Source organism: Onychostruthus taczanowskii, unplaced genomic scaffold (genome assembly GCF_017590055.1).
Source record: "Onychostruthus taczanowskii isolate IOZ18803 unplaced genomic scaffold, ASM1759005v1 scaffold4, whole genome shotgun sequence".
Classification (NCBI taxonomy): domain Eukaryota; kingdom Metazoa; phylum Chordata; class Aves; order Passeriformes; family Passeridae; genus Onychostruthus; species Onychostruthus taczanowskii.
In genome coordinates, this window is record NW_024501459.1 from 8,938,351 (window position 1) to 8,954,612 (window position 16,262).

Sequence of the window (16,262 nt, forward strand, 5' to 3'; positions counted from 1 at the left end):
AGTAAATAACTGCAATTCAACGCAGGTCTTCAGCCCACCTAAAATAGCAAGTATTCAATTTGTCTGTTTTGATTGTTGTCTTAAGAAATTACTTCCATCAGGTAAAATCACGAGTGCTGCAGTAAAAGTTGTGGCTTCCCTGCAAAAAGAAGGATAGTTTCGAACACTCCAAGTCAGATACCACTACCACTGCCATCTTCTGTGAGCGTGAGCCATTTTGAGCAGGCCAAGGGTCTCCTTAGCCCTTGCTGTGGTTCACAGGGTCGCTGTGGTACACAATAGCTTGGGTTTGCAAGTTCACTGTAGTAACTGCACTATACCTGCTAACATCAAAAGTAGTGCTGCTCCCAGTGCCTGTTCTTGCATTTTCTTTAATGACCCAGTGGTCATGAAGACATCATTGTTTGTATGTGAATATACTGGCAGTAGGTGTTACTATATCTAAGCCATTTTGGCTATTAATGTATCAATTATGAAGAAGGGCAAAATATAGTGGAGACAAAAAGCATTCAGGACATGAGAAATTCACAAACAGAACAATTATTGAAGAGATAAATTGGGGTAATCATCACTTTATGTCATCACAAAATCGAATGCTTGAAAGTAAATAAAAAATAACCTAAAGGAGCATTTCAGCTGCAGGCTGTTGTCAGTTATCATAAATAGCTTCCAGATCCTGTGCATAATTAGTGATGACTGGAAGGGTGAGGGAGAGACAAGTACAGTAAGAATACACTAAATAACAAGTCTGTTTTAAAAAAAAAACATGGTCATGGGCAAAGATGAGGCAAGAAAGAGGAAATATGCTAGATTTAAATATAAGGATCCAAGTTATCATTGATATTAAATAATTTGAAGTCAGTGGAGTTGTAAAAAGTAAAAGTAGACACTGGAAGCTGTTTTACATAATTCTTTATTTGGGGTCCTTATTTCACTTTTTTTTCCCTCCTGCAGTTGGGAGTATTGGTTTAATCTAAATATCATTTTTTGAAGCAAATTGATCTTCTAACATTTTGCTTTGGAGTTGTGGAAGTTTTGACAATTTCTGTATATTTCTCTGTATTTTGCTAATGCAGTGATCTCAAGATAGTACATGTAATATTTGTGCATAAACTAAATGCAAAGCAAGAGTTGTTAAAGTAAAATTTAAAAACCTAAATTAAAACTAAATCCTAAAATTAATTTCTAATATATACCAAATATTTCCCCAAATTATAGACTATAGGATTTCAGTTTTGTATCCCAAGGAAAATAAAAATTATATTTTAAGATTACTTAGTATTGCTCTTTTCTATAGAGATGCTTCCTGGTGATATCTTCTATTTAAAAGAAAATAGCAAGACTTTATCCTGTTTTAACTGTTTTTATATCACAGACACTGAGTTAAATACTAAGCTGTATTTTAAATTCAGATTTTCTGATTGCCTGCTTAAGTGTTCCCTGTCTGAGCAAAAACAATCAGAGAAGATACTGCTGAGTCTGAGCTGAGCTCAAAATGAATGCAGCAAGAAAAAGTAACCTTCAGAGAGATGAGCTGCTTAGCCCTGCTCCTTTTGGGCCACACAAGCTTGGCTGCTGGCATAAGGATGGACAAATTAGTCAGCTGGCATATGGGACGAGCAGGTCTGACTCTTCCTGTGGCAGCACAGACTTTGTTTAGATTAAACTTATTGTGAAACTGCTCCTGGAGTCATTGAGTTCTTTGAACATACTTAGAAGACTTAAGTGCTGGCTCCACTGCAGTAAAATATGAGTTTAGCCACTGATGCATGCGCATAAAGCCAAGGTTTTGCTGTGAGAGAGTGTGATCATGGCAAGAAAGATGGTGAGTCACCTTTGGAAGAATATGTAGAAGTGAGGATGGAAATGGTTAGCAAAATGTTGAGATACTGAGCATCTGAAAAAGAAATTAAAATTTATTAGGTTTTGTGTGTATGTATGTGATGTTAAATGCATAATGTTGGTACATTCCTGGACTAAACAGTAGAGGTTACAGTGTGCCTTTGTGGCAAAAGGAGTTTTGAACACAAAGGTTTCATTTATTGGCTTACTGTTTTCTGGGTTATATTGATGTAGCCCAAATTTCTTCTCTGTGAAGAAATGGTATATCTTTGAAGTATCCAATAATGAAGGAATAAAATAGAAATGAAAAGAATTATAGTTGTTCCGTTGTTTTTAATTCTCTTCAGAGAAACTTTACAGTCCTGGGAATAATGAAATATAAATAAATATGCAAACAATATGATTTGTGAGTAATTGATTTTTAACCAGATACAAAGAGAGACAAATCCAATTGTGTCTTCCAAAAATTTCTCCCTTTATTTTATTAAAACCAGAAGTTACAAGGAGATTGTTTTATTTTGAATATGATAACAATAAAAACTTGAAAAGGTGATGTAAATGAAACTATAAAAGAAAAAAAATTGTTCTTAATGGCATAATTAATAATAAATCAAGTAATAGTCACATATTTGTCCTTTTTAACATAAGAGCATACTTTCTGTTTATCCAAAACATTCCTACACTATTGCAGAATTTTAAAATATTATTGACTTTAGTATTTTCCTGTTTTTGAATCTATAAATGTTGACATTGAAATATGAAAGTAATGTTGCATGTAATCCTTTCCTAATCTTCCTTTAAGTTTCTTCTGATGAGTAATTTCAGCTTCAAGTTTGTTCAGACAATTCAAGTGTTGTCCAGTAGGCTAGAATGAAATAATATTTGTACTATATAAAGATACATTTATTGTTTTAAACCATTATTACAAATCACTGGGTACTGTTTATGTGAAATGGAAATGAAGGCTAACTAATTTTATTCTCATATGTAATCTTTTGCCTAACTAAACTGAAAACATGAAACTTCGAGATTGAGAAGATATGCCATGTGTACGTTTTACAGTTTTTTCGTGTAGAAATATTCCTCTTGTTGCATGCAGATTTCAGAGCACCTGAAGGCAAACCAGCTGGTTTCATGGACACAAGAGAACTGGATGCATGTCCTGCACATACCTTACAGAGATCTTGCCATTCACTATGATAGTTCCCTGTTATAGTACAAAGAAGTGACTGAACATTTATTTCCTTCAAACATTGAACTGTGAACCAAAGTCCTCATTTGTCTCCTACATGTAGAGAATACCGTCACTGCTAATTAATGCTTGCATTAATGGAATTGTTTCCTCTTGCTCATCTGCCCCATCTCTAAAAGATTACTTTGGCATATCACAGGAAAATGCTTTTTCTTGACATACTGATTACTCTATTTTTTATTTAGGATATTCAGAAGCTGAGTGAATCTGTCATTTTTATGTATACAAATGAACTTTATGTAGAATTTAATTCCTGTTTCAGACTCTCAGTCAGTTTCTTAGAGTATAAATGACTAAAAGTAAATGTGAGTTAATGTCTGTGGAGAGACAATTCCTCAGAACACCACAGATTTAATTATCCAATCACTATCACCTAACTGTAGAAGTACTCTGAGTAATTTTGGGGGTAGAGAAGAATCGTCAAGGTGTCTAACAATAGTTTCCAGACCTGTTTCTCCATTTGGCTGTATGGGGAAATGTGTCCGTGTGGGGGATTTTATGAAATGGTTTCATGGTTACTTGGATGTCCTCAGAGGGATAGAAGAATCTTTTGACATATTTGAATATTTCTGAGAGGAAATTGTTTTCCTGATGTTTTTCAGGAAATGGGTAGCAACTGGGTTATGTCAGTCACAAATAATTTGGCTGAATTTATCATTGTGGGTTTTTTTATGAATATTCACATAATGATTTGATAAAAACAATACTTTCTTGGGGTGAAATTTGTTCTAAAAATATGTGTGGTTACTGAGGCAAAATATTGTTAAGGTCTCACAAAGCAGTGAATTTTGTCTTTGAATATTAATTTTCTATTGATGTGCTCAAAAGCATTGGTGAAATGGCTTGAATAATATATTTGCTTAAAGAATCTAAAATTGTCTGTTAAAACTTCCAAATTCTCTAAATATTGTAGTTATACCACCCATGACTTGGGAATTGTCTTTCTGATAGCATGTTTAGAATTTGTTTGAAGTATATGGGTTTGATTTCTTTATATTAGCCATAATTTATAGTTTGTAAATGAGCAACAGTTTGGCAAGAAATCACATCATATTGATCTTCTCATAGAGAAATGCTCCATAAGAAATGGAACATTAATTTTATGGGGGACTTATACTGGTGTTTTGGGAAGTTGTGTCAGCCTTCTGAGCTTCCTGAACTTCTTAACCAGATTGTTTTGAAGTGCTCATCTGAGAAGGAACTTTGATTGTACCTAGATAATTGGAAAGGTCATTTGGGAGCTGAGGAAAGTGTTTCTGTGGCTATGCTGAAGAACTCACTGTCAGATGTTACAAACTGCTTCTTGTGTTTTGAGAAACCTAAGGGATGTTGAATTTGGAAGAATGTAATTTAATTGATATGACATAATTTTATGAAGGGTCAAATGTACGTGCACACTAGTTTCAGTATAATATTTGTATCTGTAATATGGAAATGGATAAATTATTAAGTTTTGAAATTTTCTTTGAGCCTATGAATCACCTTTCTAATTTATGTTAATTTTCAAAATATCAAGACTTATCCATTAGGTCTGCATTCATTTTAAAAGCTGTATCATAATATCAGATATAATTTAATTTATGCACATTACCATATTTAAGGAATTTTAAAACAGATGAGGGAGGAAAAGGTGATAAGAAGGTAAGATGCTGTGTTGATAACAAGCCTGATTTTAGCCTGCTTCTCATGTTCAAGCTTATTTCCAAGTTCAGTTGTAACAGATTTTATCAGATTGGCATTGCTCAGTTAAATAAGAAAAAAATAAAAGGCAGTGATTACTTGCCATGTGTAATACTTTTTTTAAAAAATTGAAAATTGTATCTTTAATGTGGTAACACATAATATTAAGAATCATATGTTGGTGATATATTAGGAATGTGTTTGTGAAGACATGAATATTCTCATAGAATCCCAGTTTTGAAAAAATTCTGTGTCTGGAGAAAAGCAAGAAGCAAAATTACAGTAAATTTTAAGGTTGTTAAAGCAGCAGTGGTGAGTCGCAGATGGGGTATCATTCTGTTAATGTAAAAATGATATCTTGTTTTCTTTTTTTACTGATGCTTTGATAAACATGTTCATATTCTGACTTGTTAGTGTTACTTGAATACGAGATACCCCTCTGGGTTATGGCTCTGGGAGAAGGGCTGAGCCTAACTGATTATGAAAGCTTGTTTTTGTTGGAAAAGGTGATCCTACTTCCTCCTCTGTTCCTTCAGGCAGAGTTGTAGGCTCGTGTTGTTTCCTTTAGATGGATCTTAATGCTCGAACACTCAGTGTGTCAAGGCAGCTCTGCAACTCTACCAACACACATGCAGAAGATTCCACCAAAAATACAGTATTTTTCATTTGCCTTTGTACCAGAGTCAGGTAAAAATCAAGCACTGATATCACTGGGAATGGTAGAAAGGGGTAAGAGCACAGGAATAAATGGGACTTCGCCATTGGAAACAAGCTGTTGGAATACAGAACTGCATCCTTAGTGACTGCAGGTTAGCGCCTGGGAATTTGACCTTATTCATCCACCATTTGAGCTAACAGTATTTTAGGCCTAGTGAGCTTTGCTAGTGTGCCTGAAGATCGAAAACCATGAATTACTTGGCCTTTTTGTGTTGACCTAACTTTCTTCTTGGTACAGTGCTGCCTGTTTCCTTTTGGCTTGAAATAGATCTTTCCTGCTGTTGGGGTTTTTTCTTTATTTTCTCTGTTCTTCCTTCTGTATGGTTTGTACAGTGGCTTTGTCTTTATTTCATTTTTAGCTTTTTTAACAGTCAAACTACCTGCAGTCTAGGAAATCAGTACAGATGGTTGTTTTTGAGAAGGAAAATACAATAAATTAGTAATTTATCTTCTGTGATACAATGTACTCTTTTCTGCTGCCTCCATCCAGCATGATTGTGCTTCCTAATGTGTTGTGTTTCCTTCACCCTTTTTTCACCGCTCTTTGAGGAACATTTGATATCTCATGTTGAATTGGCTTTCCAGTCTAGAGTCTCTTGACTCCCTCTCAGTCAGTGATAGTGTAGATAGAGTGGTTAGCCTGCGGTTTTTATCCTCCACAGGAAAAGGACGTACAGTGACTGCCAGGGGATGTGGTTCACATTCTGTTCCACTGCTGTGGACTCCAAAGTTAAAGACATCTCAAGATCTACCTGAGTTTCATGACTCTCAATTTAAGGAGGTAAAACCCAAAAGGAAGAAACTTGAAATACTTAAGATAAATTTTCAGTCTGTGGAGTCATGGAAAACTCCCCTTGAGTTCAATGGAGTCATGATTAGTGTTAGTGTATCTTGAGAACCAGAATTGTCAGATAAAATTTTCTGATTGATTTTCAAAATGGTTTTAATCTTCTGAAATGAGATATTCTGGAGAAATAAGTTGTTCATATCCAGAAGATAAAGTAGTGTTGAGTAAAAGCAAATGTATCTCTATGATGTTTAAGATACTAGGCTTGAACTAGCATTGCATGACCTAACATGCTGTAATGAGTGATTTATTTTTAGGCAATAATCTTGTCCTGCAATATTCAATGAAAGTGTAGCAAACAGATGTGTTATATGTACCACTAGAGCGTTTTCCATTTCAGCCAGGTCTTTGTCTTGCATTGCAGAATGCTTGCACAAGCATTGCAGCAAAACCAAAAACTTAATTTTCTCCTTTGCAAACCAAAAGCATGAGGAAATATAAGCCAGTGAACTCATAGGTTACACAAAGAAATGTAACAGAATAAACTGCACCTATACAACATTTCCAACTGCACGTGTTTTTCTGTTACCTAAACTTTATTTAAAAAGCATTTACTTTTCTTTATTAAAACAAGAAAAAAATGTTTGAAAACCGTGTGGTATATTTGAAACCTTATTAAATGATTAATCTATTGGATGTGTGGAATGTTTTTGACATACCTGCTAGTTTATATGCTTGACCCAACTGGGGAGATAAAATTTTTTTCTACCCTCTTTGGAAAGATGTCAGAGGTATGAATTTAATCAATGAGTGAGGAAGAGCATGTACTGTCAACTGTGATGCCATTGGTATGCTGATGGTATCCAGCTCAGTGTCTGCTTCTTAGAGTATAGACAGTGCAGTCTTCCAGATGTCCCAGTGTCTGGCCAAAATAAGGATAGTGATGCAAAACAGATGGTCTTGTCTCAGGACCAAGCAGAGTTGATGCAAGCTGATGGAGGGATGGTGCTGGAAGAAATGGCAGAGCCTTGGTCATTGAATGCCATGTTATACTGATTCTCATCCTGGATTCACAGCAGAAGGAACAAGGAGGGCACTTTTCTCTTTGCAGCTGGGCAGAAGTTGAAGAGCAATAGAAAAGATCCACAGTATATTTCTTCTAGTTTTTTTAGCTAAGAGCTTTGGTGATTATTGTAAAATTACTTACATGGTTACTGTCTCAGTCAGGACTTTAATGAACCTAGAGCTCACTAGGAACTTTCACATACAACTTAGGAAATATCTGTTGCTAAATGTGCCTGTGCACACAGAGAGTTTAGAGATTTCATTGCTTTTTCCCTGCCTGCCCAAACTGTCCAGTCTGAGATCACTCATATATTAGTTCCTAAATTAACTGGAACTTTTCTAGCATAATATGTGCAATAGTGCTCGACCAAAAGGCACTTTCTCTAAAATGGGAGATGTGCTAGTAGAAAATTTAAGCTGTATAAGCATCATGCTTCTTACTTATTGTGGTTTTCTTTCATGAAGAAAATTCTCTGGAGGACAAGTGAAATGTTTGATTTAAATAATTTTAATTTTAAAAAAGGAGTTGGGGAAATAGAGACATTTGCACTGTAGTAATTCTTGATGCATGTAGGTTTAAGAAAGAGAGCATACATACTGGTACTCCAAAAATCTTTGGACAAACTAAAGCTAAAAAAAAAAAATAAAAATCCCTATTGGAAGGTTAAGTGTTACTGGAGATGTTTGGCATAATTATTTGTAATTTTTATGCTTTGCCTCAACTTTCATTTTAATAAAAGATGTATGAATTTCCACTGGCCTCTCTACAACCTAGCTAAGATTAATCCAGCCTAGGGATGGTAAACTAATTTACGTGGCTACAAAGAGATATTAATGCGGCACTTAGTGCAAAAATTGATTCATAAAATGCTAAACAAGATAATATTTTGTCTGATTGGCTGAAAATACACTTGCTCTATGTTTTGTGAGGAATATTGAACTAATGAGTTACTCAGCTCATTTTTATAATACTTCATATAAACAGCATGCAGATTATCAGCTTAATTCAAAATAGACTTAATAAATAAAAATGTAAGCAATAATGTAATGTGAAATTCAGTATTGGAGATATGTATTGTAAGGCACATCTGTACTACATTAACCAAATGCACTTCAAAATATTACAGCTGTCTCCCCTTTGTTTAAAAAAAAAAAAACAAACCCAAACTGAAACCTTTTAAATATACATACTTTTCTAATGCTTTGATATTTTTGTTGTGATTGAAGAAAAACTTAGGGATTTAAACATGACTTTTTCTATTTACTATGAAAAAGCTTTTTTTGGTGGTTTTCTTTAAGAACGCAGAGTTGAACTGAGGCCCAAATTGCACACAACTATTGTGGTTGCAGGAATGAGTGACATCAGAATTGGAGCTAATTAGAAATATTGATCAAAATTTGCTTTTAATTTTAAAAAGTTGCTTTACTTAAAGTTGCTTTACTTAAAACTTAAGTTTTAAGGGAAAAAAATAAAAAAATAAAATTTACCAAGGGAAGGCATTAAAAGGCATTCTTTTAGATGCCTTCTGAACTCCAGAATTTCATCTGGTTTTGTGTATTATCTCATTATGACCTTTTTGAGATTCTATATTATTACAGTGCAAGCACTGATGTGCAGTTACAGCAATTGCAGTAATCCATTGTAGAATGTGATGTAGCAAGTGCAATATTCTGAATTTTATTTTATTGGTCATGTAGAAGTAATTAAAATGCTCCAAACAATACTAGATTCCCATTAATGTTTTTAAAATAATAATATAATAAAAGTAATTATAATAATATAATAAAAATATAATAAAAATAATCCAAATAAAGTTTTTAAAATAATTCATTAGCACTGAATGAAACTTCCTAGGTGATAGTTTAGACCAATGAGTTTGAAATCGCTGCTGGTAAGGAGCAACAATAGTTATTTAGTCAGTTATTGTTGCTGAACTGGTGGGTGAGCAGTGGTTATTTGTTGATATTAGATCCATGGGTTACCAGTAGGGTAATGATAGGAGAGCACAATGTTAATTCTTATGAACTGTGATTATGGACTTTCTCATGTAAATAAAACTAGACCACAATGTGCTCTGAAGCCTTTGCACTGCATTTAGAGATGCTCTCATCTCCTAAGACGGTGTTCCATCAGTCTTGCCTACAAGTTACTTGTTTTCAGTCAAAAATAACTATCACACCTTGTGGAAAAAAAGGAGAATAAGTAGGAAACCTGTGGGCCAGTTCTTCATATAGTTTTCTAAGATACTGAAATGTTTAATGAAACTAGAACGTCTTCATCAGAAAAGGCTACCTCCTATGTCAATTCCAAACCCAGCTGAGGGAAAATAGGAAGAGGGAGATACTGAAGAAAGATTCCTTTCACTTGCTGATTAAAAGTGAGAACTCAAATCAATGCTTCATTGTATATTTCAGTAGCTGAAACAATGCTGCTTTTCCTGCTCCCATGTTGGTTTTGTGGTTTTCAGACTATGCAGTGAGATTCTGCTAGATTGGCTCTGACAACTGATTTAGGTAGATGTAGATGTGCAAAACCAAGGACTCAGCAGCATCATGTTTCAATTGGCTTTCTGTGCATCTATCAGTGAAAGCAAAAAAGTTTAGAGAATTTATGGCCAACTTGAGATGCTTCTTAAGTAAGATATCTTCAGAACAATGTGTTCAAAAATCTTAGATACACTAAGGAGTGAAAGTCTGTTGATGTATTCATTTAGAATGATATTTGTATCAAAAGTCTATGGCACGGGTCTGAACTAGGTGAAATTCTGGTATTTGAAAATGTTTATGGAAAAACATCTTAGAACATATGTACCAGACTAACAGCATTGTCTGCTCCATGACATTGAAAAAACAAAATAAGATGTCCTGCAGTTAGTGTACGGCAGAAGATAACTCCAGTTTTGTATCTGTTGAGGCAAATATTAAAAATATCTTTTCCAGGAGTGGAGCATCAGATATTCCAAGTTCATGATTCTTCCTAGTCTGGAAGCCTACTTCGTGCTTGCCCCAATATTTTGTTAAGAATTATTGTGGTCTTTTGTTGGAATCTCTTGATATCTGGCAAGATAATTTATCTAAACCAAAGAGGATTGGTTAACATATTAAGACACATAAAAGATATGACATATAAAGCTGCTTAGATTCCAGAAGCAGAACTTCTATCAGCAGTAGGATTTTGTTGATTTGAGTTTTTTGGGGGGTTTTTTGGTATGGTTTGTTGTTCTATTTTTTGTTTTGTTTTGTTTTGGTTTTTTTTGTTTGTTTGTTTTGTTTGTTTGTTTTTGTGTTTTTTAGTGTTTTTTGTTTGGGGTTTTTTTTGTTTGTTTTTTGTTTTGTTTTTTTTTTATTGGTTAGGGGGGCTTTTGTTTGTTTTCAGATGAGATTAGTAGAGCATACTAAGAGTCTGTGCTTCACCCAACAATGCCTTAACAAATCAATGCTATATACAAGGAATACATCAATGTCTGCCACAATGTAAGAACACAACCCTGAGGAATTCATTGCTTCAACGAATGAGACATTATTTTACTGATGCACCAGGATTGTCTGGTGGCATGCAAGAATATAAATCAGAATTCATTATCTGAATTTTTGCTTTCACATGAAAACATTTAGTGCCTTTCTTAGTATTAGACTGAACTCAGACAAACTGAGCTGCCATAGTCTTTTTCCAGCATTGAATCTTATACTTCTTGAAGTACTCCTGGGAAATTACTACATGTTTTATAATGGAGGAAGGAGACAAAAGTGACTGGATCATAGAAAACAATACAACATATCTGATTACATGAGCCTTCTGTGCAACTAAGCTTTCACTGTATTTTATAGAAATTTTGTATAAGAAGAGCTCTGTCCTTAAAGTGAATGGTGTGCAAGTTTATAAGATGATTCCACAATCTGTTATCCCAAGACAAGAAGCAATCTTGCACAGTTTCTGGAATACTTGGCACTAGTGAGTGCCTCTTTCTCTCTCCCCATCCCTTCCTCCAAAAAAGAAAGTAAGTAAATAATTGCAATGTCCTGTTTAAAAACATGACCTTGTTACTGGGCTATATCCTTGTTTAGTTGAAGTAGGTAACTTCTTTCCCTTCCCTTTTTTGGTGAAAATTTTCTATATGAAAAAATCACAACGAATGAAGCTTAGCACAGCATTATTATTAATCTAGAAAACATCTGGTTCTCTGCTATACTATATTACACTTCTGATCTTTATCTCACTTCCAAGTATTTTTGTGTATTATTGTAGCAAAGCATAAAGATTGCAACTGTGTGAATTCCTTTTGGTAAATTGCTGATTTGAGGAAAATGTCAGGTTCTTTTTGCTTAGTTCACATGTAATTTTTTTAACACACAGAACATATTTAATGGAAATTGCCATAAGACCGAAGCTGGGTCTTCACATACCCTGTCTAGAGAATAGCAGACAGTGAACATTACATCACAGAAATACAGTGAATAATCATACATTAAAATAAAAAAACATTATTAGCATAAATGAGATTGTTTCATTTATGTGAACGTTCAGCCTATCACTATATAAAGATAGATAACAATTTTCTAAGGATTTGAGAAATTTCACTATATTCTTGTCTTTTGTGACAGAAGCAGTCACCAGCTTGGCTTTTCTTTCTCTCTTTTCTCTATGAATTACCTCATTGCTGCTCAATAAAATCACAGAGCCACTCAGCTGTATCATCACTACTCGGTCTAGCAAAGAATACAGAGAAAGAGAAAGGATTCGGTGTCCAGACCCTGTAACTGTATTGACTCTCTAATGAAATCCTGTTTTGCTAAGACTGGTTCTTTCCGATAGGAGCATCTGAACCTTTGCAGCTCTTTTTTTTTAACTCTTAAAAAGCACTATTGCATTCACTGATTGTATTTATTTTAATAACTTTCTTATTTGTGATCAAATATTTTTCTGCAAAGCATGCATGAATTATTGAACAATATGCACACATACACTCAGAGTTTAGCACTAAAATTTCTGTATGATTCATTGTTTTACTGCTGCTAGGTTTTGTTGCTTTATTGTTTTTTGGTTTTTTTTTTTAATTAAAAGCCTTCAGTAATGGTAGGGTTGATCTGGAAGATGGCATATAAACTTGCTTACCATCTCAAAAATTCCTGTCCAAAGTTACGGGTATTACAAAGCAGCCAGCTTCTCAGAGCCCAGTTGCTTTAGTGAGAAAATGTTCAGTAACTGTACTGTAAATCTGAGGTATCCAGAAGAAACTGAAATTATTCCATATCAATGCAGAGGTGCGGTAATGAAATTAAATCAAATACTGCAGTTATTCTTTGGATTTGGTAGATGGAGTTACACTTCCCTGTTTACTTGTATTTTTAACAGCTTTTGTAGTTTGCCATGGACAAATACCATTCAGTATTGAATCAGATCAACTAAAAATCCTTGAGAAAAATAACAGTTGTATATGAGGTAGATTTTTGGTATTTTAAATCTGCATTTTGTATGCACATTATTGCTGTTATTCTAACAGCATCTGACAATAAATCAATGCTGCATACTATTCTGCCTGCTTGTCCGTTGGCTTCTACTACATGCAGCTCTTGAATCCACATTTTTTGCACAAAGTTTCACTTCATTTTCTTTTGAGAGAAAAAGGCTGGTAGTTGACTAAAAATGACAAAAAAAGGTATGGGTTTGATATCCAAATTCAAAAATAAAAGGTATCATGGAGGCCAGCCTATATCACTGTTTTGTTGAAACACTTGGCAGCAGAGAACCAAAAGTTAATCAAGCAAAGAACAGTTGAAAACCTTATTTAAAGAAATCACATCTGCTTAGTAGGAGAAAAACCTGAGGCATATGCTTCAATTTCTTTTAAGCTGTAATTCATCCAGTGGTTTACATCTGTTAAAAAGTATGGAACTTTTCACACCTCTTTAAAGCACAATTAAACTGTATTTATTTTAATACATAATGTGTTCCAAATATGTAATACCTTTTCTGAAATGACTCATAGGTGGTTGATTTCATAGCTCTCTATCATATAACCTTCCAGGTCCTTTGAATTACTTTGTCTATTAACCATACATGAAATTTAAAGGAAAAGGTGTTGAAATGGTGTAAAATGATGCCAGAAACTTCACTACACTTGTCAGTTTATATCAAGGCAACAAATTGGCTGGGAGGGGTGGTGGTGGAGAGGAGAGTTTTCTTAAGCAGTAAAATAAAACATTACAGAGAAGAAAATGTAGTTCAAGGACTTCAGCCACAAATTTTTCATGTGGGTTTAGCCTAGCTGTTATTGGCTGTTGCTTTTTAAAATCCATGTCTCCCCAAAACAGTGTTGTTAACAGGACTTTATCCCAATAATCTGACCACATTGCCCTGAGTTTAAAGCACAGTGGTAAGAATAGGGTCTGTGAACTGTAGAGGACAACCAGACCAACTACCCATTTTGGGTAGAGACTTGGGGGGTTGTATCTCGTTCTTTTGTGTATGAAAAGCAACTTGGTTCTTCACTGTGTGTCTATAATGACTACTTGAGTATTTTAAATTCTAATTAATTCAATTACTTAGCCTCCTTTGATTTTAAAGTTCTCTGTGACTTTTCTTCATCTGATATTGGGATTTAAAATATTTTTGTACTTCCTGCTTAATTCAGATCCTTTAAGATTAGGTTTCTTTTGTAAACATAAATATATGAAAATACATGTGTATAGAATATCTGAAAGACATTTTAATCAGATGATGACATACTGTGTACATGCATCAGTCAGTACATGGAATGGGTACTTGGTCAGTATATGGTCATTTAATAGAAGCTAGCCAGTGCTTTGCTTGTTAACATTTCAGCTAGAGTCTAATCAAGTTATAAACAACTGAAAATTGGGCTTTATAGATACATGAGGCATAGAGAACTTCTCTTAGCAAAAAATTCTATGTGCTTTGTGTTAGCAAAAAATATAGAGATTAATCTTGAAACAATGGCCTGACTGTAATCCAAGAGAATTAATTTACAGTCCAGCTGAGCTACTCTATTCCAGTGTCATGTTGGGAAAAAAATTCTCTGAGACCCTCTTCTGTCTCCCTTCAAAATGCGAATGATTTTACAGTAGTTGAAAATTCAGTTTTTATTGTGAGTTGCCCATATTACAGGAATATGGTAGATTTAAGTATGCACGTTATGGTCCCTTTCAATGTGATATATATGTCCATTTCATATTTTGTGGGTTTAGCAGAACACTTATTTTAGCAATATTTTTTCACTGCTAAGTGAATAGATTATGAAAAAAACACAGAGGAATAGCATACATTAAAAACATTGTTTTTGTCTTCAATATGTCCAGTGTCAAATAGAGCTATTGGACAGCATCTCTTGATGACAAGTTTTTTGAAATGAACCAGATAAACAAGGATTTTTACAATATGCAGCATGGTTTGATATAGAAATGATACTGAATATTTTTTAAGGAACCCCTTATAAGATGGTGATAGTATATAAAAATAAAAATGCCCTCAAATGTGTTTTCCTGTTAGTATGCAAGTAATTGTCTTCTTCCCCATTTTTGAACAGTTCCATTTTTTAGTGATTCTGCAGGTAAGGCTTCTTTATTGCTGCAAAATTTAATCATGTGTTCATCCCATTGTTCTATCTTGTTGCAGAGGATCTTGATGATCTCAGAATGGAAGGAGTAACAAGTGTGGTGTCTTCTGGGAGCAAATTCAATCAAACTCGAAGTGCTCATACGGCTGAGCCTCAAGCAAAGGTCACATTGAATATATGTGCAAGATGTGCCAGGTAAAATCGAAACAGAACCAGATCATGCTAACCAATACACTTTTTTCCTCCAGGTATTTGGCTGTGTTTTGTGCTTATGGACCAGGTGATGACCTCTTCTGTGCTAAAAAAAAAAATAATTACTTAGCTACTGGCTACCATATGACCTCTGGCATTTGAATTGTGCAACTTATATTTATGCTTGATATGTTGCATCGACAGTGAATCAAAGAATGTAGTTAAGTCTTAGGCCTTGCTTCACAGCTTGGAACTATTTTTAGCGCTTCCGTCTCTGAATTTCATTAGTTACTTGAACTTCTGTGGTTTTTCGGAGGATGAATCAGGGAATTTAAGGGTTCAAATCCAATTTGAAAAGCACCTGTATAAATGGAGATTTAGTTGCACAGGTGCAGTTCAGGATTTCAAATAGTTGCTTCTTAGCACTTTATAATCTCATCCTGTTTTACCTCTGAGAAATAATTTAGTCAGGTTGAACCCCTTTTGGTTTTGACAGCTGGCAATAATTTTTACATTTACAGTATGAAGACCAAATAAACAGGTTAGTATTCCTGTAGCTTAGTCAACTCGAGAATGCAACACTAACAGAAACCCCTTAAATTTCCTGGATGAATTCTTCTATGTAGACAAAAGCTCATTTGGAGAAAGGATTTAAGCCTGTTTAAATGACAAAACCAGGCTTCTCACCCTTCTGTTAATGGTTCAGATTAACAAGAACAATATAGAGGCATGCCAATTTTATCTGCCTGCCTTTGCCAGTGGCTGCTCTATTGTGTAGTTTGAGAGCGGATTAGCCGCTTGTAAATAAAAAGCAACCTGTGGTGAAATTAAGTCAAAAGTTTGGCCATATGCCACCCTACTTTTTTCTACTTTTCCCCCCATTTTGTTCATAAATTACTACTTTTCTAAAGCTCTTATGTAGACATACAAGACATGCTTCAAGACATTTTCTGATGCTCTGGAAGCACAACTACAGGCAGAACTGAATCATTCGTGCAATAGCATCTCTAGCAGGGTGGTGGAGCTTCGGGGAACTTCACCTCAGTATTGTCAGAGCAGCAGTGACTGCGTGACTGGATGGCCTTGTAATTCTAGAGAATTTTGCTTGTCAGCAGTGTGGTCTTATGCTTTAAGAAAAGAGCAAACATGCAAG

The 16,262-nt window shown here is 34.6% G+C and overlaps 1 protein-coding gene across 1 annotated transcript in view; it reads left to right on the forward strand.

Annotated features, from left to right (window-relative positions):
- CUNH8orf34 (chromosome unknown C8orf34 homolog) overlaps positions 1–16,262 on the forward strand; it is a 140,106-nt gene that overhangs the window by 80,683 nt on the left and 43,161 nt on the right. The window contains exon 8 of the mRNA XM_041413012.1: positions 14,977–15,112. Within this exon, the coding sequence (XP_041268946.1) occupies positions 14,977–15,112 (136 nt within the window). The remainder of the gene's footprint in view (positions 1–14,976; positions 15,113–16,262) is intronic.